The sequence below is a fragment of the Photinus pyralis genome, unplaced genomic scaffold, assembly GCF_008802855.1.
Source record: "Photinus pyralis isolate 1611_PpyrPB1 unplaced genomic scaffold, Ppyr1.3 Ppyr1.4_LG9, whole genome shotgun sequence".
Classification (NCBI taxonomy): Eukaryota; Metazoa; Arthropoda; class Insecta; order Coleoptera; family Lampyridae; genus Photinus; species Photinus pyralis.
This window is the reverse complement of record NW_022170878.1, coordinates 7,306,403-7,333,816: the sequence shown is the minus strand read 5'-3', so window position 1 is coordinate 7,333,816 and position 27,414 is coordinate 7,306,403. Positions and strand designations below refer to the sequence as shown.

At 40.9% G+C, this 27,414-nt stretch overlaps 3 protein-coding genes across 17 annotated transcripts in view; 2 read left to right on the top strand and 1 right to left on the bottom strand.

Moving 5' to 3' along the window:
- The window catches only part of LOC116180516 (potassium voltage-gated channel protein Shaker), a 221,666-nt gene extending 213,275 nt beyond the window's left edge, over positions 1 to 8,391 (top strand). For 9 of the 14 annotated variants that reach the window (XM_031500539.1, XM_031500538.1, XM_031500543.1 and 6 more), the window contains 4 exons: positions 16 to 925; positions 1,317 to 1,446; positions 1,862 to 2,220; positions 7,805 to 8,391. In XM_031500539.1, the coding sequence (XP_031356399.1) occupies positions 16 to 925; positions 1,317 to 1,446; positions 1,862 to 2,213 (1,392 nt within the window). In that variant the 3' untranslated portion in view covers positions 2,214 to 2,220; positions 7,805 to 8,391. Of the gene's footprint in view, positions 1 to 15; positions 926 to 1,008; positions 1,271 to 1,316; positions 1,454 to 1,861; positions 2,221 to 7,804 lie in introns of those variants that run through there. The other 5 variants (XR_004147138.1, XR_004147139.1, XR_004147140.1 and 2 more) reach the window with 5 other exon arrangements.
- A 4,283-nt stretch (positions 8,392 to 12,674) lies between these two features.
- Positions 12,675 to 14,073, top strand: LOC116181180 (mitochondrial import receptor subunit TOM40 homolog 1-like). The gene is made up of 4 exons (XM_031501461.1): positions 12,675 to 12,989; positions 13,041 to 13,303; positions 13,352 to 13,581; positions 13,632 to 14,073. Exons 1-4 carry the CDS (start codon positions 12,848 to 12,850, stop codon positions 13,957 to 13,959), a joined length of 963 nt encoding a protein of 320 aa, XP_031357321.1. The 5' UTR covers positions 12,675 to 12,847; the 3' UTR covers positions 13,960 to 14,073.
- A 5,000-nt stretch (positions 14,074 to 19,073) lies between these two features.
- LOC116180741 (armadillo repeat-containing protein 2-like) lies at positions 19,074 to 27,199 on the bottom strand. Of its 2 annotated transcripts, XM_031500861.1 has the most exons (12): positions 26,942 to 27,199; positions 26,756 to 26,894; positions 24,568 to 24,839; positions 24,272 to 24,496; positions 23,982 to 24,223; positions 23,829 to 23,931; positions 23,613 to 23,785; positions 23,366 to 23,562; positions 23,006 to 23,312; positions 19,838 to 20,072; positions 19,381 to 19,788; positions 19,074 to 19,332 (listed from the first exon to the last, which is right to left on the bottom strand). In XM_031500861.1, exons 1-12 carry the CDS (start codon positions 27,060 to 27,062, stop codon positions 19,121 to 19,123), a joined length of 2,634 nt encoding a protein of 877 aa, XP_031356721.1. In that variant the 5' UTR covers positions 27,063 to 27,199; the 3' UTR covers positions 19,074 to 19,120. The 2 variants fall into 2 exon arrangements, with proteins under 2 accessions (XP_031356721.1, XP_031356720.1); XM_031500860.1 differs by having other exon boundaries at positions 23,982 to 24,496.
- Positions 27,200 to 27,414: the final 215 nt, after the last annotated feature.

Here is a 27,414-nt window from a genome sequence, read left to right as displayed (position 1 = left end):
TTTTTGTGCTTGCAGGTAAGCGGCCTCCGGTTCGAAACGCAGCTTCGGACTTTAAACCAATTTCCTGACACGCTGTTAGGCGACCCGGCCCGCCGAATTCGGTACTTCGACCCGCTGCGGAACGAGTACTTCTTTGACCGCAACCGGCCTTGCTTCGACGCCATCCTCTACTATTACCAGAGCGGCGGTCGACTTCGGCGACCCGTCAACGTGCCACTAGATGTATTCTCGGAGGAGATCAAGTTCTACGAGCTCGGCGAGCTGGCCATCAACAAGTTTCGGGAGGACGAGGGTTTCATTAAGGAGGAAGAGAAGCCGTTGCCTTCTCACGAATTCCAGCGTAACGTGTGGTTGCTGTTCGAATATCCCGAGTCTTCGCAAGCAGCACGTGTGGTTGCTATTATATCCGTATTCGTCATTCTACTGTCCATCGTCATATTCTGCCTGGAGACGCTGCCCGAATTCAAGCACTACAAGGTGTACAATACGACGGCGAACCGCACAAAGATCGAGGAGGATGAGGTTCCCGACATTACGGATCCATTCTTCCTCATCGAAACTATTTGTATTATTTGGTTTACATTCGAGCTGACTGTGCGCTTCCTCGCGTGCCCCAATAAGCTCAACTTCTTCCGGGACGTAATGAACATGATCGACATCATCGCCATCATTCCTTATTTCATCACCCTGGCCACGGTGGTCGCCGAAGAAGAAGATACCTTGAACTTACCGCGCGCTCCGGTCTCCCCTCAAGATAAAAGCACCAACCAAGCCATGTCGTTGGCGATTCTCCGCGTTATTAGGCTTGTCCGAGTCTTCCGAATATTTAAGCTCAGTCGACACAGCAAGGGGCTACAGATCCTCGGACGAACGCTTAAGGCCAGCATGCGCGAGCTCGGCCTCCTTATATTCTTCCTTTTTATCGGTAAGTTCCCTTCATTTTAGCTTATGACAGGCATTTGACATTTACTAATCACTTTAAGCGATTCTTTTTCTTTTTGTTCAAAGAGAGAACCGATGCCTGTTGTAGGATTTTATCGAAATTTTCAAGCGGTCTTTTTTTATCATTTTGATTATGTAATTGGGTACTGGACCAAGCCATCTCCTGTCTCTCAGCGGCGAGTTTCTGGTATGTTACAGGGGTCGTGCTCTTCTCCAGTACCGTTTACTTTGCCGAGGCCGGTTCCGAGCAGTCTTTCTTCAAGTCGATTCCGGATGCCTTCTGGTGGGCCGTAGTCACAATGACCACCGTGGGCTACGGCGACATGAGGTACGCTGTCCGTACTCCGACCACTCACCCCTCCTCCTCCTTGCAGGTGTCGTGCTGTTTTCGAGTGCCGTCTACTTCGCCGAGGCGGGCTCCGAGCAGTCCTTCTTTAAATCCATCCCAGACGCGTTCTGGTGGGCCGTGGTGACGATGACCACCGTTGGCTACGGCGACATGACGTATGATGTACACATCTAATTCAGATTTAGTTGCCTCCACCGTAGCTTACACGTAGAGAGCGGGACAGCCGCTGTCGCCACCAGAAAATTCTTTGCTCCGGGATGCTGCGCGCGACTACGCCGACAACTGTACTCCGACACCTTAAATGTCACTGTGCCGCTATGTCGTGCCCCTCGATGTTGCTGCTTGTTACTGTTCTACTTTACCGAGCTAAGGAACAAAGAATTTTCTAAATGGAATGCCTAACGCTCGAACCCTCCCGCATGCGTTTCGCGTCACCCCCCGCTGATTACTCACCATCCCTCTTCAACACCACGTTATCCTTGCTGCTTGTGTTTGTGTTGCTTTTTTGCATTTTGCATGCCGTTTTGTGACAGTCGAGACCGTGTTACTTACGCTCGTCATCATTCGCAGGCCCGTCGGAGTATGGGGGAAGATTGTGGGTTCCTTATGTGCCATCGCCGGTGTGCTAACCATCGCCTTGCCGGTGCCCGTCATAGTCTCCAACTTCAACTACTTCTACCATCGCGAGACGGATCAGGAGGAGATGCAATCGCAGAACTTCAACCACGTGACCAGCTGTCCCTACCTACCGGGCACCCTCGGCCAGCACATGAAGAAGAGCTCCCTCAGCGAATCCTCGTCCGACCTCGTCGATCTCGAAGAAGGTCTACTGGTGACTAGAGATCAGCTCGCGCGAAAGCAGAACTGCAATCCACGACATAATAACAACATTAACGCCATGAGCATCGAGACTGACGTCTGACTACGAGGTAAATTCTTCCGCCGACGATGACCGCGCAAAAGGTCAGGGCATTACACGAACAGACGGCCTGACGTCGCTAGCCCGTTGCCATAGCTACCGCACGCCGCCTCCCTTCTGTCTTCCTGCGACCGCTCGATATACACGGTATAAACCCTCCCTGACCCTGGACCACGCCGATATGCCACTTTGTTACAAACTCAAAATCCGTTACAATTTCTCATTTACCTGCCATCGACGACGACACGCACGAAAGCGCAATCGATCCGATACATTCGCCGCTTTTTCCGTTTCTCTTATTGGTGGAGTTCGTTCCTGACGCTTATCTCGTACAGTTTAGCTTCTTTTGGGAAAATGATCGTCACTTACACATTGGCGCCCGAACACGACCTTGCTCCTGCCATTGTGCGCCGACGTTAAAATTTTTGACTCGAAATGATCTAAGCGGTCCAATTGTCCGCACCATATGGACGCACCTTTATTAATAAGTTTTAGGAGATGTGAATTACGTAATTGCAATTGAAGCGGCGCATAACTGGCTCTTAATTATAATATGAATTCTTCTTCTTACAGGATGTAAAATATTGGAACATGCGGACGTAATTTTAGAACTAAAACAGTGCATGGTTTGTGCCTACTTGCCCGCATAAGGAATAGTTCGGGAGCATTAATTTTAGCGGCGAATAATTAAAAATATGCGCTTGTGTACAGGCCCTTCTCTGTGCAGGGGCATAGTTTACGGAGTTAAATTCCACCCTTTGAAGATCTTTTTTTACTTCTTGCGCCACCAATTACCAAGAATTTGGATGTGACCACACCCGCCTAGTCCATTTTCCATCAAGTTTACCACTTTTGCTCCCCTTTTCACCCTTTACAGTCACTTTCTTTATCTCTTACGTCACCAATACCCCAAATGGACATACCAAAACAACCCTCTAACAATTCTCCATTATTTTTTACCCTTTGAAGATCCCTTTTTTACTTCTTGCGTCACCAATACCAAAAGTGAACATACCAAAACAACTCTCTAACCATTCTCCATTATTTTTCACTCTTTGAAGATCTCTTTTTTACTTCTTGCGTCACCAGTACCAAAAATGGACTTACCAAAACACAACCCTCTTCTAACCATTCTCCATTATTTTTCACCCTTTGAAGATCTCTTTTTTACTTCTTGCGCCACCAATCGCCAAGAATTTGGATGTGACCACACTCGCCTAGTCCATTTTCATCAAGTTTACCACTTTTGCTCCCCTTTCCACGCTTTACAGTCACTTTCTTTATCTCTTACGTCACCAATACCCCAAATGGACATACCAAAACAACCCTCTAACAATTCTCCATTATTTTTCACCCTTTTTTACTTCTTGCGTCACCAATACCAAACATGGGCATACCAAAAGAACCCTCTAACCATTCTCCAAAAAAAACCAAAAATCGACATACCAAAACAACCCTCTAACAATTCTCCATTATTTTTCACCCTTTTTTACTTCTTGCGTCACCAATACCAAAAATGGGCATACCAAAAGAACCCTCTAACCATTCTCCAAAAAAAACCAAAAATCGACATACCAAAAGAACCCTCTAACCATTCTCCATTATTTTTCACCCTTTGAAGATCTCTTTTTTACTTCTTGCGTCACCAATACAAAAAATGGACATACCAGAACAACCCTCTAACCATTCTCCATTATTTTTCACCCTTTGAAGATCTCTTTTTTACTTCTTGCGCCACCAATCACCAAGAATTTGGATGTGACCACACCCGCCTAGCCTATTTTCCATCAAGTTTACTACTTTTGCTCCCCTTTTCACCCTTTACAGTCACTTTCTTTACCTCTTGCGTCACCAATACCAAAAATGGACATACCAAAACAACCCTCTAACCATTCTCCATTATTTTTCACCCTTTGAAGATCCCTTTTTTACTTCTTGCGTCACCAAAACCAAAAATCGACATACCAAAACAACCCTCTAACCATTCTCCATTATTTTTCACCATTTGAAGATCTCTTTTTTACTTCTTGCGTCACCATTACCAAAAATGGACATACCAAAACAACCCTCTAACAATTCTCCATTATTTTTCACCCTTTGAAGATCCCTTTTTTACTTCTTGCGTCACCAAAACCAAAAATTGACATACCAAAACAACCCTCTAACCATTCTCCATTATTTTTCACCATTTGAAGATCTCTTTTTTACTTCTTGCGTCACCATTACCAAAAATGGACATACCAAAACAACCCTCTAACCATTCTCCATTATTTTTTACCCTTTGAAGATCACTTTTTTACTTCTTGCGTCACCAAAAACAAAAATCGACATACCAAAACAACCCTCTAACCATTCTCCATTATTTTTCACCATTTGAAGATCTCTTTTTTACTTCTTGCGTCACCATTACCAAAAATGGGCATACCAAAAGAACCCTCTAACCATTCTCCAAAAAAAACCAAAAATCGACATACCAAAACAACCCTCTAACAATTCTCCATTATTTTTCACCCTTTTTTACTTCTTGCGTCACCAATACCAAAAATGGGCATACCAAAAGAACCCTCTAACCATTCTCCAAAAAAAACCAAAAATCGACATACCAAAACAACCCTCTAACCATTCTCCATTATTTTTCACCCTTTGAAGATCACTTTTTTACTTCTTGCGTCACCAAAAACAAAAATGGACATACCAAAACAACCCTCTAACCATTCTCCATTATTTTTCAACCTTTGAAGATCTCTTTTTTACTCCTTGCGCCACCAATACCAAAAATGGACATACTAGAACAACCCTCTAACCATTCTCCATTATTTTGCAACCTTTGAAGATCTCTTTTTTACTTCTTGCGCCACCAATACCAAAAATGGACATACCAAAACAACCCTCTAACCATTCTCCATTATTTTGCAACCTTTGAAGATCGCTTTTTTACTTCTTGCGCCACCAATACCAAAAATGGACATACCAAAACAACCCTCTAACCATTCTCCATTATTTTGCAACCTTTGAAGATCTCTTTTTTACTTCTTGCGCCACCAATACCAAAAATGGACATACTAGAACAACCCTCTAACCATTCTCCATTATTTTGCAACCTTTGAAGATCTCTTTTTTACTTTTTGCTTCACCAATCACCAAGAATTTGGATGTGACCACACCCGCTTAGTCCATTTTCCATCAAGTTTACCACTTTCGCTCCCCTTTCCACCCTTTACAGTCACTTTCTTTAGCTCTTGCGCCACCAATACCAAAAATGGGCATATCAAAACAACCCTCGAACCATTCTCCATTATTTTTCACCCTTTGAAGATACCTTTTTTACTTCTTGCGCCACCATTCACCAAGAATTTGAATGTGGCCACACCCGCCTTGTCCATTTTCTACCAAGTTTACCACTTTCGCTCTCCTTTCCATCCTTTACAGTCACTTTCTTTACCTCTTGCGTCACCAATACGAAAAATGGACATGCCAAATCAACCCTCTAACCATTCTCCTTAATTTTTCATCCTTTGAAGATCTCTTTCTTACTTCTTGCGCCACCAATACCAAAAATGGACATACCAAAACAACCCTCTAACAATTCTCCATTATTTTTCACCCTTTGAAGATCTCTTTTTTACTCCTTGCGCCACCAATACCAAAAATGGACATACCAAAACAACCCTCTAACCATTCTCCATTATTTTTCACCCTTTGAAGATCTCTTTTTTACTTCTTGCTTCACCAATCACCAAGAATTTGGATGTGACCACCCCCGCCTAGTCCATTTTCCATCAAGTTTACCACTTTCCCTCCCCTTTCCACACTTTACAGTCACTTTCTTTACTTCTTGCGTCACCAATACCAAAAATCGACATACCAAAACAACCCTCTATCCATTCTCGATTATCTTCCACCCTTTGAAGATCTCTTTTTTACTTCTAGCGCCACCAATCACCAAGAATTTGGATGTGACCACACCCGCCTAGTCCATTTTCCATCAAGTTTACCACTTTTGCTCCCCTTTCCATCCTTTACAGTCACTTTCTTTACCTCGTGCGTAACCAATACCAAAAAGAAGGATCTCACAACGACCCTCTAATCATTTTCCGTAAATTTGTAATTAGGTAAATCAAACTTCACCTTCTGAGGAGTACTCCCCCCGGTGTTAATGTTGAAACTATTCAGGATTTTCATGATTAGTTTTTCGGGAAGGGCCCATCAAATTTTCTTCTTTCTAGTGGGTATTCTATACCTACTCCCCAAATGCTTCCGGTGCTACGTTTTCTTTCTAAAACTTTAAGCCCTAAACACCGGGGAGTGGAATAATCCCCAGCCAACAATACTCCTCAACACAGAAGAAACCGATTACCCTTTCCACAAAAGCTAGCGCGACAGTGTCATCAAATCATTATTCCCCCCCCCCCCCCCCAAAACTTTAAACCCTGATCACAGTGGGGTTTGAGGGGCATGGAATACCCCACATCTAACAATACTCCCCAGCATATGAAAAATCTATTCCCTTTTCCTGAAAGCTAGCGTGACGGGGTCATCAAATCAAATCACTACCACCACCCCCCCCCCATCCCCGGCAAAAGCCTGAAGCACCACGGGGTTTGGGGGTGGAGGGGAGGTATGGAAAACCCTTCAGCCAACCAACACTCCCCAACACAGGAGAAATCAATTGCCTTTTTCCGAAAACTAGCGTCAGTAGGGTCATCGAATCTTCATTTCCTTAGGAATATTCCCTCAGACGCCATTGAAAATATTCAGTATTCTCATGATAGTTTTTTAGAAAGGGCCCACCAAATTTTGCTTTTCCTGGGGGGAGACCCCCACGGTGCGAAGTTTTTTTTCCCAAAACGTTAAATGCTAAGCACAATGGGGGGTATTCCAATACCCCCCAGCCAGCAATATTCCCCAACGCAGGAGAAAATCGGTTACCTTTCCCTGAAAGCTAGCGTGACAGGGTCCTCAAATATTCATTTCTTGTGGAGCATTCCCTCCGGTGCTAGAGGTACGTGTTTCCCCAAAATATTGAGTGTGCTCCGGATTCTCCTGAGTTGTTCGAAAAAGGCCATTCCATACTTCCCAAACCCCCCAGTGCTACGTTTTTGGGCATATCACATCAGCCCTAGGCAGTTTTTAAAGTCCTCTTTATTTACTTATTGCGCCACCAGTGTCATGGAAACGCAAGTCACAACGACCCTCTTGCCATTTGTCCTTGATGTCTAGCGCATAGTCAAGTTATGCGCTTATGGCGAGCTTAGGTTTGTAGTATGCGCTTAATCACAGATATATGTTATGCGCCTATTGTGTTGTAATATCGGTATCAAACCGTTTTCTGTAGTGTGCGCGTTCCTTTTAGTGGCGCACAGCCAGAAAACGCTACTACTCGTACATCCGATTAAGATGTCTTACTCTTCGAAGCTACGAATTTCAGCGACGCATAGTCAAAAATATGCGCCTATGATATTACTTCCAGCCGAGATGCCTAGGGCGCTTTACATAGTTTTAGTGTGCGTAGCGCATAACGGAAAACATGCGCCTGCGCATATTTGTGCGATTTTTAGCTCAGACTTTTGACATGTGTCTTTTTTTTGTTTCAGTGACGGATGCGCTGCGCCCATCAAGGCTGCCCTGTCGTCGTCAACGCGCCCCACCGTCCCTCTTGCCAAAGTGTGTGCGCGCAGTGCTCCGGACGCTCTCCGAATTACTACGATATTATCCAATTTACAGTACTTTCTTTTCTACTACGGTTGTTTTTGGGTGAGATATCCTGCCAAAATAAATTTAAAAAAAAAAACCATCGCCGCGACGCGATGAACGAATGCTGTGTAGTGCTCACACCGAACTTTCTTAGTTCAGCACTGTTTTAAGTGCTTGTATTTTTGGGCTGTGTGAAGCTTACCTAGAGTTGGATTAGCTTTAGCCCTTGTTACTACATATCCACCCACCGTTATGCCGCGTGCGACCGCCGCGTCCCGACCCCGCTGCTTCCGGCTTGTAGCTCCTTCGTTCGACATATCCTAGGCCAGGCGATCGTGGCAACACTGCGAGGTCCGGGACATTTCTGATGGCCGGCCCGCGACCAGCCGCGCTCGCTTTTCGCAATATTTAATACAACTACTTAAATCGAATTTGAAGCTACTACTAAATAATAATCATTACTGTGTAGATAAATCAATAATTAAACCAAAAAAAAGAGAAACACGGGACAGTGATTTGTTTATTTGTATCAAGCCGGCATTAATAGTGTACGTTAATGTTATTGTTGTTTGGTTTGCGGGGCTCCGGTCAGCGTGGGGTCCGGCCCCCCTCGCACCCTCGCCCCACCCTACACCACCGTGCGCGTCAAACGCTGCTCATTGTCATTTATTTGTGAAATCAGTATGAATCTAGTCATGTTTGTTACAATTTAAAATATTTTATAAATGTTGATTAATATACGACATTCCTATTTCAATCGACTTATTTCCTCTTCTTCTTCTTCTTACTCTTCCTTTTCTTCTCTTTATTTGTTTTGCAATAAATTTGTAAGAGACGTTTTTTATAATACAAATGAAATACATTTTTCGCCTTATTTCATTTTGCACACGTTGTGAAGATTACAGCAGGTAAGTGCCCAACAGCACAAAAAGCTGCAGACAACGAAGAAAAGAACACAGCCGAAGAACAAAACCAAAAAACCCCAGGCGTGGGTACCTGGACCCTCGTTCGGAGACTGCACGTAATTTACATCAGTAGTTTGTTTAAAGTATACATGACAATTTCTATACAATAATTGCAGAATTTCTGTGATCTGTGGATTCCAAATAAAATTAGTGTATTAGTGTCACCCCTTCTAGGTTTGGCGATTTCACCAATTTTAAAAAACCAGGGTTACTTCCACAATACCCTGGTGCGGCCTAAACCGGAATTCCGAACAGATTACGGTGGTTTCAAGAAGCAAAGTGGCGCATAGAACAAAGAACAAAATAGCGCCAAAAAGCTCCCAGTAGTGGCAACGCCGCAAGGTCAGCGTCCACATTTAATAAACGAACATCTCCTGTCGGTCTGAAACTGAGAAGAATTTGAGGAAAACGGAGAATCGAATGAGTGAAGAACTGAGTCCAGGAAATAGACAAGCATAAAAAATGATCAATGGAATTCCAGGACTTCGAAGAACATTAGGAATCTTCAGCTTTCTTCTACCTCCCCTTGCCTTTTCTGCTCCCGTCCGTTCGCTTCCTGTCCTTTTTTGGCATCTTCTGGATTTTACTGTTTTCTCTTACCGTCTTCTATTCTCTATAGCTCTCATCTGTCATCGATTGTTCTTCACCAGCTCTTGCACGTCCTTTTCTGTCGTCTCCTACTGCTGTTATCTCCTTGTCTCCCATCTTATCACGTGCGCTCCTGCCTTCTTCTGGGTGCTCATGTCCTCCCCTATTCTTGTCTGCGCTCGTCCCGTCCTCCGCTGTCCATATTGTCCTCCCGTTTTCTTCTTCTGCCTGTTTCTCCTCCCTGTTTTGTCAAATTCCCAAGCCTGCGTTCATTTGGTATCTTTTACTGTACCACCCCTCCCCTGTTCCTTCTGGGCTGGTTTTACCGTCCCTGTGCTGTTCTCCCCCAAAAGTAAAAATGTCTGATGGGGTAAGTCAATTCGTGGCGTACTCGCCTTTTTTAAAATAGGCCTGTAGACGGACGAGCAGGGACAGAACGAGAAAGAGACAAACTGAAAGCAAAAGAAACGGAGACAGAAGACCAACTAACACAGACCTATACCGACCAATACAAACGCAGGCAGAAGGAGACAGAGGCCAAATATATGCACAGCATAGACGAAGGTAAATAGATACATAACGAAAGAAAAGAAAACAGACAGAGGTAGGCAGGGACAAACAGCGACTGAGAGATAGGGAGACCAACGGAAAGCTGAGAGAGTATACGTCATGCGGAAAGAAAAAAGGAACCACGAATCGAAACGAGACAGATAAAGTGAGATACAAGCACCGATAAAGATAAACAGAGCGACGGACTGATATGAGTGAGACACACACACAGGCAAAGAGTGACAAAAACAGGTAGAGACAATCAGTCAGAGACAGGCGCAGGCAGGTTCGACAGGGGTAAAGGAAGGCAGATAATGCTAATCAAAGACATACGTAGCCAAAAAAAGGTCAAACTGCGAGAGAGAGAGTTAGAAACAGGCAGTGGGAAAAGTATAAACAGCCTGGAAGGGGCAGAGGCAGACGAATACGGATTGACACATTCTTATAAACAGAGGCACAAAGCGAGATATAAAGAGAAATACAAAGACGGGAAGGGTTAGTCTGAATCAGAATGGGCAGAGCCAAATGGGAGTAGACGGAGACAGAAAACTATAAATACATCATGTATCTACATCTGTCTCTCTTCGTCATCATACAGGTAAACGGGAAGAAAAAGAAACAGACAGATAGATAGGGACAGACAGACGCAGACAAAAAATACCGACCGAAGGAAAGAAATAAACAGAGTGTAATAGAGGTGAACGGAGACGGAAAGAATGGAAACGGAAACGGAGAGAGGCAAGCTGAGAGTAAGAGGCAGATGAAGATGAGAGAGACAGGGGTAAACGGAGAAGGACAGAGACGAACGGAGTCCCACAGTGATAGAAAGAGGCGGACAGGAAGAAGCAGAGGTGCACAAAGCCAAATCGAAACAGAATCAGACGGAGACGAACAAGGGCAAATAGTTGTCAAAAGAAAGACATAAACTGGAAAAGGAACAGACTGAAGGAGAGAAACAGAAACAGACACAGATATGAAAAGGTAAACAGAAGCAAATAATGAGACAGTTTTAAAGGGACAGAGACAGACGCATAGGAACGGCACCATCTTTATACTGCCGAACACCAAAACAGAAACAACGGCTACGTTTTAACGTCCAGCATTCCATTCCATTACAAAATTACTACGTTTTCGAATAACCCACATCTGCTTTCTTCGGCTATACCACGTGCTTGTCTTGAAACTAATTAGTGATAAGGAAACCTTTTATCACATCGACCGGAGATAACCGCTCACCCGAAATTCTGGGGCGTTATATGATTCCGGTCACAAAACACCCAATTCCCAGCGTGCCGAAGGCGAGATCGGCATAAATCAACCCCTCGCCCGAACTTCTGAAGAGTTATACGGATCCGGTTACAAAGCACAGAGCTCATACCAACTGCTCCCTCGAAATTCTGGAGCGTGGGTGGGATCCAGAGGGAAGAAACTCATTTTCTTCTAACATGGAGATCGACAAACTTAATAAACCAGAGAGAGCGACCCCGGAAACCCTTCATCACCAAGGCACCAAGCATCAAAAACAATCGAAACTGCGGAAGCGCATCTCCGGCGCTGAGCAAATGAGGAGAAACAGGGCTAGGCTCGCCCAAACGGATCAAACTGCAGTGCCAACCACCTCCCTTGATACAACCCTGACCCAGAGGCAGGCTCCTAGAGCTAACTCCGGTCAGGCAGGCAAACTGGTAGGCGGAGAGAAAAAGAGGTAGAGGTCGGATGGCTCAACACCCACCCAACCGTCGACGAAGGGCAGAACACAGACCCAACTAAAGGCGGGGAGCACCGCGAAGTAGCTACAAGCAAGCTGTCGAAAAGTAACTCAAGGTAGCGATCAAAGATATTAATAACGCTCTGGGTAAGGTCTACCGGTTAACCAGACAGATATGGTACAAAAAGCACCTGGTCAAGGTCCTTCACCAGCATCTGTTCGCGCTAAAGGTGCTACACTAACACCCACGTTCAGGAGGTGGAGGTTCTAGGGTGAGATCCTAAGGATATCGTGCCAGAACAACCATTCTCTTGAGTGGCTGAAGGAGATGGTTGGCAACCTCCGCAAGGCTGCAATCTGGGTCCCGGGGGAATCTAAAAACCTGATGGCGATCAATCGGCGCTTGGGAAAATGTAGGCGGTTGGTGTCAACGTCAAGGGAGACTGATAGTTGATGGGGTTTCCTTTGTAAGGGTGAGGGTTAGTAACCCTCTCGAACCTGATTAGGTGGAGGGGGGGGGGGAGTACGTCAGTACAACCACCACAACAAAACCAGAGGCTACGGAAGCATCACCGCCCATGTTGCCAAGGCAACTTGTGGTCAGTGGCACCAGCGTCATCAACTCTGCCGGGCTGGTTTCGAACTGGTAGGAGTTTGGGAACATTGGGGCGCTTGAAATTAACTGCAAGGTAGCCGTCCAAATAGATTATCGCAACCACAAGGTTTACAAACATCTCCTTGGAGAAACACGTAGCGAGCAGTCCTGCTAGGCTTAGGTACGCGTGGACCCTATTCACCCTCCTATCGTAATTCAGAATCCAAAGGGCCTAAAATGTGTAAGAAATTTTAATGGGAGAACATTTTAAAAACTCCCGGAGTTCAAAGGCGCTAACATTTTCAAATAGTAATAAACATGCGCGCCATCTCTAAATGAATGAAGGTAACGTACAACAATGTCGATCTTACAGTCGCCTGTTTCCGTCATTTTGAAGTTTGCTCAAAATGTGTTCCATAGAATTTTATCAATAAACCGCAATTCTAGACCCATTCCTTTAGTTAATTTAAACGTAAACCCTAGTGATCGTTAATTGTGCCGTATTTAATTAATAAACAAAAAATTAACCGTGAGAAAAATGGGTAACGTACACGCAGCCTCGGGACCACCGCCGGCGCCGCCAACTCCACCTCCAGGTGTAAGTCCTGTATGTTTAGAGACACCATCCGCTCAAGTGGAAAACCCAGGCCCATTGGAAGAGATACACCAGAAGTGCAAAAGTACTTGGGTAACAATTTTGCAAACATAACCTATACGTTTCATGCCCGTAGATGTATTCCCGACTTGCTTCGAGGGGGCTCGAGTTATGCTTACGAGAGGTCTTAGCAATCACTTTCAAATATCGCACACGATAAACATGAGCTCGATTACGCCAAGCGGTTATCGGTTCGGCGCGACTTACGTAGGTACCAAACAGATCTCGCCCACGGAGGCCTATCCGATTATGTTAGGAGATATAGATCCGTCTGGCAATTTAAACGCCACCATCATTCACCAACTTAGGCCTAATTTGCAGGGAAAATTTGGCGCGCAGGTATGTTTCGGGTGAGCCGATTCATCGTAATCGCATTTTTCCTTTCAGGTGCAAAACTCGAAGTTTACAGTAAGCCAGTTCACGCTGAATTACCGAGGGGCCGATTACACGGCGAGCGCGACCGTCGCCAATCCTGATTTGGTCGGCGGTTCGGGCGTTGTGGTTTTACATTATTTACAGTCGGTCACGTCACATTTGGCGTTGGGCACCGAACTCGCGTACCAGAAGGGTTCCGCGATTCCCGGTGGTGAAATTGCCATGCTGAGCGCGGCTGCAAGGTAGGTTTTCATCTGCTCGTGCAAAATTAGTCTTAACGGTCAACTTGCAGGTATACAAACGACAGCATTACAATGTCGGGCACTTTAGGACTTACAGGTATTCATTTATGCTACTACCAAAAGGCGAGTAAGCAGTTACAAATCGGCGTAGAATTAGAAGCGAATAGTAGAATGCAGGAGTCGGTCGCATCGATCGCCTATCAAGTGGACATACCTAAAAGCGACGTGGTCTTCAAGGGTCACATAGATTCGAATTGGGCGGTCGGCGCCGTCTTAGAGAAGAAATTGACACCTTTACCTTTTACACTGGCACTCAGCGGATTGATGAACCATAACAAAAATCAGTTTCGGTTAGGAGTTGGTATCATTATCGGTTAAATGTGAAAAATTGTTTTGGAAAAGAGCTTTTTCTTTAGCGCAACACGTAGTGTAAATATAAACTGTTTGGTTCATTGTAAACTTGTAAAAATAAATTACAAATCGTTCTTTTTATTTGGAGAAATGTGTCTTATCCTGCAATATTTGACCAATCGACAAAATACGAGACGTTTTGGAATCTATGAAACTAAATTGATAGGAAAAAATGTTCCCGTAAAATTTTTGGGGCAGTCGAATTTCCTTCCTTTTTTACCAAAAATCGACTAGTCCAAAATGTCTCGGGAAAACACTTTTTCTTATTAATTTGGGTACGTAGAATCCAAAACGATTCGTACTTTTTCGATTAGACGTCTCAATCAAAAGTTATGGGCAAAAAACCAATTTCGACAAAAAATTCAAATGGCTGTAACTCATGATCTAGTAGCCCAATCTTGGAACTGATCGAAATTATTGATTCTACAGGGCACATTCTATAAGAAAATGTCTTTTCCCGATCGATCTGAGACAATTTTTTTTTCTGGCTCAGAAAAAGGCAGTGTATAACCTTTCTTTTTTACCAAAAATCGACTACACCAAAATTTGTCGGGAAAAAACTTTTTCTTATTAATTTTGGTGCGTAGAATCCAAAACGATTCGAACTTTTGCGATTAGAAGCCTCAATCAAAAGTTATGGGCAAAAAACCAATTTCGACAAAAAATTCAAATGGCTGTAACTCATGATCTAGTAGCCCAATCTTGGAACTGATCGAAATTATTGATTCTACAGGGCACATTTTATAAGAAAATGTTTTTTCCCGGTCGATCCCTGACAATTTTTTTCGATCCTCAATAGTTACAGCCCTTTGAATTTTTTGTCGAAATTGCAGGTTTTTTGTCCATAACTTTTGATTGAGAAGTCTAATCGAAAAAGTACGAATCGTTTTGGATTCTACGCACCAAAATTAATAAGAAAAAGTGTTTCTAAAGGCCAAAATGGACTAACTGAGCCAACGGTCGGATACGACAGAAAACTAATTTTCTACTGTTATTCGTAATTTCTTGCACAGGATTTCGTTTAAAGTCGATAGAACATTCGACACTGGTACGATTTACAATTTTTACTCGAAGTTCGCAAAAAGAACAATCCATTTTTCGTGCTTGCAAACTACGTAGGTAACACTTTTGCCCTGTTCCACTACCGTTTTTGTATCTGTAGTTCTATCGAATGATTCCTCGAAGCTAAATTTTTTAAAAAATAGCTTCGCACCATCTGCAGCTGCTGCAAACATGTGAACGCTTCGATTTTAACGTTGAGATGATTGCCGCTTTCCTGTCACTCCCAGTACTTCCCTAAACGTGTCGAAGGTTTTATGGACTTTAAATGAAATCTCTTGCAAGAAATTACCAATAATGGTAGAAAATTAGTTTTCCGATCATTGAGTATGATGTGTTGCCTACAAACCAGGCTATATATTTATCAAATTTTGTCCGCTCAGTAGTCCATTTTGGCCTTTACAAAACGACCTGAACACCTACATCAAATGATATGTAAGCTTTGTTTATTGACTAGGGTCATTGAACAATTTTAGTTTATTCCATAATTAAAAGTTGATCTTAAATATCGTTCCGACATCTGGCGTAATTAAGTCGGACTCAAATCTTACCAATCAATGTAGGGCACCTCTTTATTATTATTATATTAGTTGCTTAAGCTTAGGGACAGATGTCACCACTGGCACAAAACAGATTACTTTTAAAACACGAGCTTCGAGTTCATTAAACTAACGTTAGATGTCGGAATGTTATGATTTCAAATGTAAGTCCTTTATGCAAAAAAGGGCTCGTTTCGATCACTATTTTGTAACATTTCGGCAGAGGGTAGCAATAGCACTTATGTCATTACGGTGTCCTTCAAGTACTTAATTGGGGATAATCAAAATTAAAGCAAATCCCTAAATTTGAATATGGGTACTCGAGAATTGTGTAGCCTGGTTTGCAGGCAACACATCATGCTCAATGAAATGAAAACGGAACATTTGGTTTTGCAATTCGTAACTTCTTATGCATGGGAGTTTATTTAAAGTACTTGGAAGAACAATTTCAATACAGGTACATTAAAGTGAACCATTTTACAACAACTTTCACACGAAGATCGCACAAACAACACATTTTTTCGTGATTGCAAACTGCGTAACACTTTCGCTCCGTTTCATCGCCAATTTCACTACCGTTTTAATAACTTTAGTTCTGTCGAATGAACTCAAGGCTCAATTGTTTAACATATAGTTTCACACCATCGGTAACTGCTGCAATCATGTAATCGTTCCAATTTTAACGTTGAGAACTTTGAATTGCGTTTGAATGGGTTTTCTGCGAGTTCTCCACCTTGTCTTGCTTTTTGGTTACAAAGCATTTCCATTTTCAATTTGTGTTGTCTGAATTCAATGCTAACTTTTCTCACCCATCAAGTACTACCAGTCTTCCGATCGGACGACCCAGAGCGATCAGTATCATTTTCCGCAATGCCCGCGTCTGCCCCGCTTTCCTGTCCCTCCCAGTTGCCAGTTCCACAATTTAAACCTGTAAGCGAGAAAGGAATGATAACAAAGTTTAATTTTTGATTATAAACAAAAATTTATGCATTTGAGGTTATATCTTCAAATATCTATGGTTAAAACTAGTTAAAAACATCGCTCTGACATCTATTGTTAGTTTCATAAAGTATATAAAAAGAAAAGTGTGGCGACATCTTTGAGGTATAGTTTGCAACTAAAATAATGGTGGTAATAAAGTGTTCTGCATTTATCGTTAAAATGTTAGTCCCATATAATAAAGACAGATGTCACAACAATGTATTCTGCTTGGATTATTTTAATATTACCAAAAACTCAGGCAAGGCTATAAACATTTTGGGATTTGTGCCTTTCGCTGTCAAAGAAGTAAACCACGAAACTAGAAAATTAAACTTTTCGCTCCTGTATTATTCCTTTTCGTCAGCGCTTTTGGATTGCCATAGGACAGGGCGAGTGAACGAACGGCCGTCCGTACAGATTTTTTGACGATTTTAATAAAGCATCTGTTCGCAATATACGAGTTAAATCGCCATAAGAGTACGCCGCAATAAATAAGAATTATAAATGGGTGTTCATTTTAAGGACTTTTGAGAGCTAAGTTTCATGTGCGTTAGGATAGATACAAAATTTGTAAAAATTTAAAACGCCCAAACTAATCTGACCTAATCTAACAAGCACTCTAACCTAACCTTCAATCACCTCCTCGAACCTTATCATGATACAAGATTTTTGACCTAACCTAACTAGCACGCTAACCTAACCTCACTAAAATTATATTTTAACCTTCGATCTCCTCGCACATTATATTCTCCTGATACCAGATTTCTGAGCTAACCTAACTAGCACGCTAACCTAACCTCACTAAAATTATATTAAACCTTCGATCTCCTCGCACATTATATTCTCCTGATACCAGATTTCTGAGCTAACCTAACTAGCACGCTAACCTAACCTCACTTAAATTATATTTTAACCTTCGATCTCCTCGCACATTATATTCTCCTGATACCAGATTTCTGAGCTAACCTAACTAGCACGCTAACCTAACCTCACTAAAATTTTATTTTAACCTTCGATCTCCTCGCACATTATATTCTCCTGATACCAGATTTCTGAGCTAACCTAACTAGCACGCTAACCTAACCTCACTTAAATTTTATTTTAACCTTCGATCTCCTCGCACATTATATTCTCCTGATACCAGATTTCTGAGCTAACCTAACTAGCACGCTAACCTAACCTCACTTAAATTTTATTTTAACCTTCGATCTCCTCGCACATTATATTCTCCTGATACCAGATTTCTGAGCTAACCTAACTAGCACGCTAACCTAACCTCACTTAAATTTTATTTTAACCTTCGATCTCCTCGCACATTATATTCTCCTGATACCAGATTTCTGAGCTAACCTAACTAGCACGCTAACCTAACCTCACTTAAATTTTATTTTAACCTTCGATCTCCTCGCACATTATATTCTCCTGATACCAGATTTCTGAGCTTACCATGGGCTGCATTTACTCTCAAGATTCACTCGGAACAGAATATGCGTTTATTTTGTTTGTACAGTTTTCAATATAAAAATTATTTACAGAAGTTGGTACTTTATTTTCCTCCCCAATAACAAACCTGATAGGAAGATTACAGTACAATAAGCACCTGGTCCTTCGCACTTTGCCGAAAACACTTGCAAATTTGGTAGGTATCAGGAAGATATAACGTGAAAGGAGGTCTTTCAGTCCCAAATACACCTGTTCTTTGTAGACAAACTTACGTAAAAGGTGTCTTGCTACTAGGAGAACAGAACTCACGAAGAGGTCTTTTTCTATCACTATGAGTTATTTCAAAGCTTAATTTCGATTTAAAAATTTGCCATTCTGTATCGGGATCATATTATCCAAAGGTTACAAAAGTTACAGCCCTTTGAATTTTCTTTTGAAATTGGTTTCTAGTCCATAACTTTTGATTGAAAAGTCTGATCGAAAATGTACGAATTGTTTTCCCGAGAAATTTTGGTGCAGTCGATTTTTGGAAAAAAGTAAGGTTGGAAGAGCCCACGTCCAGGTCTTTGCGAGGCGGATGAAACTACAGAGCATGTGGGGTCGTCACTGTGACGCTTTGATCTGGCACAGACATCAACTTCTTGGAGACAGCTATCTGGAACCGGGAAGGGTGAAGCAACTTAAGCGGAGGAACAGGCTCTGAACTCAGTTGCGAAAGAAAGGGGGTAGGCACAATGGGCCTCAGGTGTGCCTAAGTGCTGCCCAATCGGGCTCCCCTGCGAATGGAATAGAATTCCTATCCTTTACAATTACCTATTTATATTTGATTCAAATTCCAATGAGAATTAAATTTAATACGAACAAAGAATGTTTTATTTCACTTTTTACAACTCGACAATTATTTCAATTATTTTTTAAAACGATTGTTCTTAATAATATCAATCGTCAGATGTTATGAATAATTTTTTTTTATCTGAAAAGCCAAAATTCCTGTTAAATGTATTGACTTGGCAATTAAAAATAAATACTTTTATTAAAATTTATTAATCAAACATCAACCAATAACAATATCTTTAATAAAAAATGTATGCACTATTACTATATAATTACCACGCAGCAAAACTAAGATTTGTATTCGAATCCTTCGTTTTAATATTACCGGCGGACTCTATCTGCTCCAAAGTGTCCAAAAAATGTTCGATTTTTTCCAGTAAGTTTGTAGCGACATTCGCAAACTCCTCCCAAATCATGTAATCAGGCGCAGAGTAAATTTCTAAGTCTTCGTTTGTATCCGTTATACCGAACAATTTCTCTTCATCTACAAGCATGACTCGATTTAACGTACAACAAGATTCTATGGCATCACCTAAAAAGTCTGCCAAAATGGATAACAACTGTTGCATTTCGTTATCGGAAATCAGCTCGTACAAGTTAACGGTGTCGATACAAAAGTTCCACAACACTTGACAGATGAGCATGGTCAACACCCAGTCGTACGACCCATACTGGTTAAGTATCCGTATTAGTTTGCCAGTCCCCCCGCTGTTTTTGAACAGTACACGATTCTTGTTGTCCGCCATTAAGTTGACAAAGACACCAACGGTCGTTTTTAGTAGATTTAAATTATCTTCGTCCAAGATCTTAATAAGTTGACTGAAGATGTTTTTTTGAATCACGTAACTACGCGTAATTTTCGACCGCGATAAGTTCCCTAATATTCGTATGGCCTCGATGACACAGTCGACATTTTGGCAATTTACGTATTCACTTATTGCTACAACAGTAGAATTTAGATACAGCAAGAAGAAAATTACAGTTCGTACCTTCCATTATATCGACCTGTTTGATGTGAAAAATGTCTCGATCGAATTCGGCCGTGTAGTAATAAGACAAATTGTTTAGTGTGCTCAAGACCGATAATATAAGCTCGTCGTTCTTTTTGAACGGGTTACTAATCAAAACCTTTAAGAATTCGTCGATTAATTGCAATCCGTACTGCTCGTTCATAGATTTTCCTATGTCCGTGTTGATGGCAATATTGGCGACGATTCGAATGATCTGAAATTGGAAATACTAAATGTAGCACACTTCTCACAAGCTTAAAGATCCCTTTGACGGGAACTATGGTTGAAATACTAACAAATGAAATCAGAAATACTTGTGATCAAACAAATTTTGCAATAATTAGTTCAGTACCTCGGTTTTTGAATAATTAGTTTAAATAAAATAGGTACAAGTGCGCCATCTCCTTGTTAATCAATACACTTTCTTTCACATTATAGTTTACCAAGTTTAGTTGAGATGTCGCCACGTACGAACTCCTTTAGAAAAAACATTTAAATTTACGCGATTAATAGCCACGTTGGACTTAATTTTTCTTAAATGGCAGTTCGAGAAGTACCGAGTCTTACAAATTCTGTAAATAAATTGTAGTTCACTGCCCCGGTTTTTGAATAATTAGTTTGAATAAAATAGGTACAAGTGCGCCATCTCCTTGTTAATCCATACACTTTCTTTCATATTATAGTTTACCAAGTTTAGTTGAGATGTCGCCACGTACGTGTAACTCCTTCAGAAAAAACATTTAAATTGATGCGATTAATAGCCACGTTGGACTTAATTTTTCTTAAATGGCAGTTCGAGATGTACTGAGTCTTACAAATTCTGTAAAGAAATTGTAGTTCAGTACCTCGGTTTTTGAATAATTAGTTTAAATAAAATAGGTACAAGTGCGCCATCTCCTTGTTAATCCATACACTTTCTTTCATATTATAGTTTAGCAAGTTTAGTTGAGATGTCGCCACGTACTAACTCCTTCAGAAAAATCATTTAAACTTATGCGATTAATACCCACGTTGGACTTAATTTTTCTTAAATGGCAGTTTGAGATGTACCGAGTCTTACAAATTCTGTAAAGAAATTGTAGTTCACTGCCCCGGTTTTTGAATAATTAGTTTAAATCGGTTAAAATAGGTACAATTGCGCCATCTCTTTGTTAATCAATACACTTTCTTTTATATTATAGTTTAGCAAGTTTAGTTGAGATGTCGCCACGTACTAACTCCTAAATAAAATATAGTCACTAGATATAGAAAGTACCGCAATCATCCGCCATTTTTGGGCAAATTTGCTGCCAACTTAAAAAAATTGAGAAATAAAATCTGAATAGCTGTCATTTTTTATAACCTAACTTCATAGTACTGTCATGTTTTATATAAATATATATACATTGAACTATATACTCTGTAACTGGAACGGCATCGAGCGCCAAAATCGCGTGCCGCAATTATTTTAGGCAACCAGCATAACGTAGGTATTCTCATCCTTGTCTGGCACGTTGTTTTGTATTGCATATGCAGGAGCGATCACACGTATTTGGTTAAAAATACAGATAAGTAAATAAACTGGGAGGTTGGGGCCTTAGAAAGATAAAGATAAATGCTTGTCGATGCTTTTATAAGTGCCAATATCTATTTGTTAATGGAATATCTTAAAATATATACTTAATAATGTGGTAAACTGCGCCATTTCTCACTCACACACTCACATACTTGATTCTTGAAGTTACAAGTATAATGTCAACTAATGTCATTCATGGTGGCTCGACGCATTCCATTTGCTTATTAACGTAAAATAAAGTTATAAACATTGGTTGTGTTCGTTTGTAACGTACCCTTTACGGCGTCGAGGTAAACGTAAATTTAAAAAAAGCACTTTTTTTAGAATAAAATGAGTTTAGGAATCAATTTACTCGTAGTGGTCACCGCATTGCCATTAGATGGAAACGAATTGATATGAATGTCTTATGCTGGTCTTATGGAACCTTTGTTTCTCGTATGAGACTGGAATTTTTCCAACAGCCCGATGGATCCTTTGTTTTCGGAACTATACCTTCACACCGCCAACGTAACTACCAAATACACCAGTTGTACGTGGTGGTGGTGCCATCGGCAGTATCATATGTGGATGGATATGGATGTAGAAAATGCAAACCGTGATATTTTCTACTCTTAACTTTTGTGATATACCTGTGCGATATGTGTATGCTTTTATATTTTATCTTTACACATTGACGCTTCCTAATGTACAGTTCATTGTAGGCCGAAGGAATCGGCAATAAATAAAAAAATCAATCCTTAAAGGTATTTTTCGCCCCATTAGTGAGCAGTATCAATAATAACGTTCAGTGAAAAATTAAATAATAAGGAACTTCATATTCAAATTAGTAAGTCAAAACGGCTTTATAGGTTTTGGCGGCGTTAACGCTTTTCTTCATATGATGCTCTCTAGCGAGTGGAATGCCCTATTGAATTAGTATTAAAGAGTGGGAAAGAAGAATTATCATTTATAAGGACAGTATAAATGAGTGTGAGGTACATTAGTAAAGAAATATGAGCGGTGCAAATGCCGTCATACGCAAAAATATTAAATGCGCGCGTCGAGGTTAAAAAATGTTATCAAAACGTACCCATGAAATTGAATATTTGAATTTTTATTATAAAAATGATTGCACGTATATGCAACATAATTCATGACCATTTTTGCAAATCTCTTAATAACTTATTTTAGACAAAAATAAGCAAAATGTAAGACGTAGTATAAACCATCCCATAAGCCCACATGAGTGGAACAAGGTAAGGGATACATACCTCTACCCATCTCTCTCTCACAAAAATTCGCCACGGCCCCTGGCAATGGCTGATTACGGGCGATGCCGTTCCAGTTACAGAGTATATAGTTCAATGTATATATACCATATCTCCAAACAACTTCCGCCATTTTTGGGCAAAAATCATGCGTTCTCTCTCTAACACACGAGCCCAATGGATTGCGGTCCTTTCTACATTTAGTGACTTTAATAAAATATGTACAAGTGCGCCATTGCGGCCTTCCGCCGCACTGTGAGACTGTGTCTTGCAAGAATTCTTATCCCCGCCCTATTTTTAATATTATGGCACTAATGTGGCCCACATACCCACCCACCACTTTACCTTTATCATGACATCTTCAGTGTTGCTTGTCGACTCCCATTCAGTATCGAATTTTAACGAGCAATTTTTCAGCGTCCGCTCAAAATATATCTTCCACAAGCTAATTAGAGAAGAAATTGAGTTCTTCTCGTGAAAGAATCTAATACGCGAACTGTCCAATTTGGCAAGTACATTCCCCAAGGTGTACGCCAACCTTACAATAATTTCCTCGTTCCCCGGATATTTTTCGAATAACTTGACAAATATTTTCGATATTTCGGCAAACTCTCCAATTTTATCGCAGCAATTGTCGTTCATCGAAATTGTGCTGTAAATTGCGAGATGTAGTTAGTCATCGCTACGCGCGCTTAAATATACAACCTTAACGTTCTCGAAATGTTGCTGACGATATCCAAGTTGGATGAGAACAACTCCAAAGTGGTGCAGAGCTGGAATACGGTATCGGTCGATATAAACTCGTCATAGACACTCTCATCGGCGGCCAAGTTCCTTAGGCCACCCGTCAATTGAAACAGCGCATGCTCGGTGTGTTCGGGAATGTGCACCTTTTCCTGTCTCTATAACGGAGAATTAGCCTCACAATTTTCTCGCGTTGTCTTATACTCACGGCGTTATTAATAATCTTGATATGGAGGACCATCAGCTGCAGTATGCCCAGATCCAAAATCTTTTTGAGTAGCTTTGAATTCATCGTTAAAAACTTGACAGATCCGTAACCGTACACGCACGCCTCTCCGTCGTCGAGAGGGCTAGAGCGTCCCAACGCGTCGACAAACAAATCTAAAACAAATATTACAAACGAAACAGCTCTTTGTTGATTTACCCAGAATATTTCCTTCTAGAAACAGGGAGTCGTTTTTGTCATTCTTGGAGACTTTAAATATCAACTTGCAGACGCCACTTAGATTATTGCCGGTGACCTTCAACTAAAACAAAAGACAATAGCTGCCATATTCGATGTTATTGCAGGACTTACTGCCAAAATAATCCTCGCAATATTTAACAGGAGCTGTTCGTTCGGCGACTCGACAAACCTGTACAGACACTTCAAAATACAAATCTTTGTCTTCGAATCGACAGAAGTCGAAAGAAACTTCTTTTGCTCCATGCAATCGTATAAATCGCGCAACGATTGCACTATTACCTCGTCTTTCACATTCTTATGGTGTTTAGATAACGATTCGATTATGTTCTCCATCGTTCTCTCTTTGTAAACATCTAGAGACGACTTTTCATTTTCTGTTCGCGTTACATTATTTAAATAACCTGTTTTTACAAAGAGTGTTTCAGAATTTTCTACAATTTGTTTATTCTCAAACAGTTTATTTAAATTTTCGACGCCCAGCAAAAGGCACTGGGACAGGTTATTCTGCTGTTGCGACGGTCGACCGAAAGGGGAGTTCTCGTTGAAATCGGTCCGCTCCTGTGGGGAGCTGAACGCGTTTCGGTTAACCACGGGCGGCTCGACGGATTCTTCATACTCCTCGGGTACTGTTCGGGAGAAGAACGTTAGAAATGAACTGTGAGAGGTGGGGGGGGGGCGTAAGTGGAATTATACTCACGATTGTCCAACGAAAATGTATTTTTGTGTATTCCCTTTTTTTGTACCACTTTTAGCGCATCGAGAGCTGGTAGTTTGATTTTGTGGCATCCTACATCGAAAATTTTGCCGTCCCCTATTTTCGATAGCGAGTTTGATCTCTGTGTTTTAAATGCGTTTTGTTTCTTCGTAATTTGGGCATCTTTATCAATGGTGCAGATTGTATTGTTTTCACTGTCTGCATTGTCAGCTATTGTGTTTGTGTTAAAGTCGGTCTCCTGTAGATATCTCAAACTAAAAATGAACATAAGTCAACTTTCTTTTTAATTTGATAATATGGGCAATATAGTGCAGTGAGATGGGGATTCTTATTTGCAAGTTTGAAGGAAGTATTTAATAGTACATTATATGCCAAGGCAGAGAAGTCCAGTATTATTGCCTGAGCACCAAGATTACATCCCGATGCGCTTGCGCCGAGGAGTGTAAGGTGTGCAGGACTTCTCTACCGTGGTGTATATACAGTGCGTCCCAGATCGCGTGGGATTGCATGGGTAACTTTCTTATTATTAAAGATAGAGAACTGGTTAAATGGACAATGTTTTGCAGTTTTAGATGCTTATTTAAAATTTACTTGTGGAAATTCAAAATGTCGAATAGGTTCGACGTAAATTCAAAAAAACTAAAATTGGTAATTTCCTTGAAATTCTCATATCATCGAAAAGTTTTATATAAAAGTGACTATCTTTGATGCGTTTAATTTAGAATTGATGTTAAAAATAATTCAAGATGGCTACTTTCGAGGAACAAATTTTGACAGTTATGACACCACTTATACACGGTGTCCATTTTTCGAGTGCCACTATGGGGATCTCACTTATCTTAAGAGGTAGAAAGTTGGTTAAATGGGGGCAAAGTTGCCAATTTTCGTGCCGAATAAGAATCTGATTTTCGTTTTTAATTTTTTTATGATAAACTAATCGTAGTAGACATTTCTAATTAACACATTATTCGGACACTTTTTAATGGAGATTTCAAATATGGCATCCTGTTTTTAATAATTTTCAAGATGACGGAGAAACACGTGGAAACTTTAGTTTTTCTTATGGGCGCCATTTTGAATTTTCACATTTTGAGATTACGTCTTTTTTTCTCTTTACAACAATTACTGCTTTCCATTTGAGTGCGTGAAGCTCTGGTGCAGTTCGTTCGGAGCAGCTCGTTTTGCAAGTTGTTCATTTTTAACACATTTGAATTGACATTCACAGTACGTAAATAACCACAAAAGTGTTACAAGCCCCAAGCAAATAGGTGGTGCATGAGGGGACAAGGGAAATCCAATTTCGGGCGCGTAAGAGCTCGAAGCTTTCTTAAAAGGAACACAGGGCATCGTGCACGGTACAGCTTAGAGCTCCTCTTTCACTCAAATGGAAAGCAGTAAATATATCACACATAGTGGTTCAGTAACACATTTTTCCTAAAAATACAATTTCAATTTGAAAAGAATCTGTTGGCATTCTGCGCACCCAATATTATAAGAAAATGTTTTCCCGAAGAAATTTTGGTGTACGCGATTTTGGTAAAAAGGAAGTTATAACACACTGCCTTTTTGAGCACCGAAAAAGAAATTCTCCAGATCGCCCCGGAAGAAAAATGTTCCTATAGCCCATGTGGCCTGTAAAATCCATATTTCCAACAGTTCCAAGATTGGGCTACTAGTTCAAAAGTTACAGCCCTTTGAATTTTTTTTCGAAATTGGTTTCTAGTCTACAACGTTTGATTGAGAAGTCTGATCGAAAAAGTACGTCACAGTCACCTTCATCAGTTTAAAACATGTTATGAATTATGAAAGAACTTCGACAAAATTTATTACCTAGTTTTCTCATCTTAATAGATAGAAAACATAGTAATTTCTACACCTATAAATGATCTTAGAGATAGCTGCATGTTTTGTTTGATAAATGAGTCAATTATTTTCATATTAAATGCCTCAAAAGACACAAACTGACACTCATCACTCAGACAGTTTATTTCCCATCAAAATTCGTAATTGCGCAATTCATTTTAACTAAATTGACTCCTAATGAACTACAAAAATTATGCAAAAAAGAGTATTATGAATACACCAAATTAAAAATATTGATTAGGTGCTGAGTGCAACTCATTTATCTTAAGGTCTTTGAACCTTTCTCTTGGTACGATAAACTTCTTACCTGAAAGAGCTAGGAGGCCTATTTGACTTTCTCTTATGCCCAAACAAAATCCTTTCCTTTTCGCGCGGAGTGAACGGTCGTTGAGTTTGCAATGGTTTAATGGAAGCAGACGCAAAAGAATTGTCGACCATTTGGGAATCTATAGCAAAGACAGTTAAGATCTTTCAAAAATCGAGCGAGTCTCACCTTTAATTGCCGCTTTCGCTTCATTAATAATATCCGCACTGGTCTTCCTTGGCGGCGGTTCATAAAATGGCGATGTTACTTTCGTTGAAGCCAATGCATTTGTTTTTCCACTATTCTCCATTTCGTTTGTTATTTCTCACATATTCACTAGGTACTAGACGGGCGCGAGTTACACAACAAAATGACAAATTTGTTTGCTATTTCGTAGTAAAGGAAATAACAATATTGATTGTTTCTAAGAACAAGTGGGGCCCAGACATGCAATGCACTAGAAAATCAATGTTGGGTAAGGGTTCATTATATTCAATGGAAAAATATAGGCTAAATAAATCAATAAAACGCTAATTGTCACCAATGACACCCCCCAACTGTCAGTACACAATTTGCTCTACCTGATTACCATCGACGACCCAAATAAATGACCTCAATAAGCAAATAAATTATTACGCTGTTTTTTTTGGTAACATATTCTA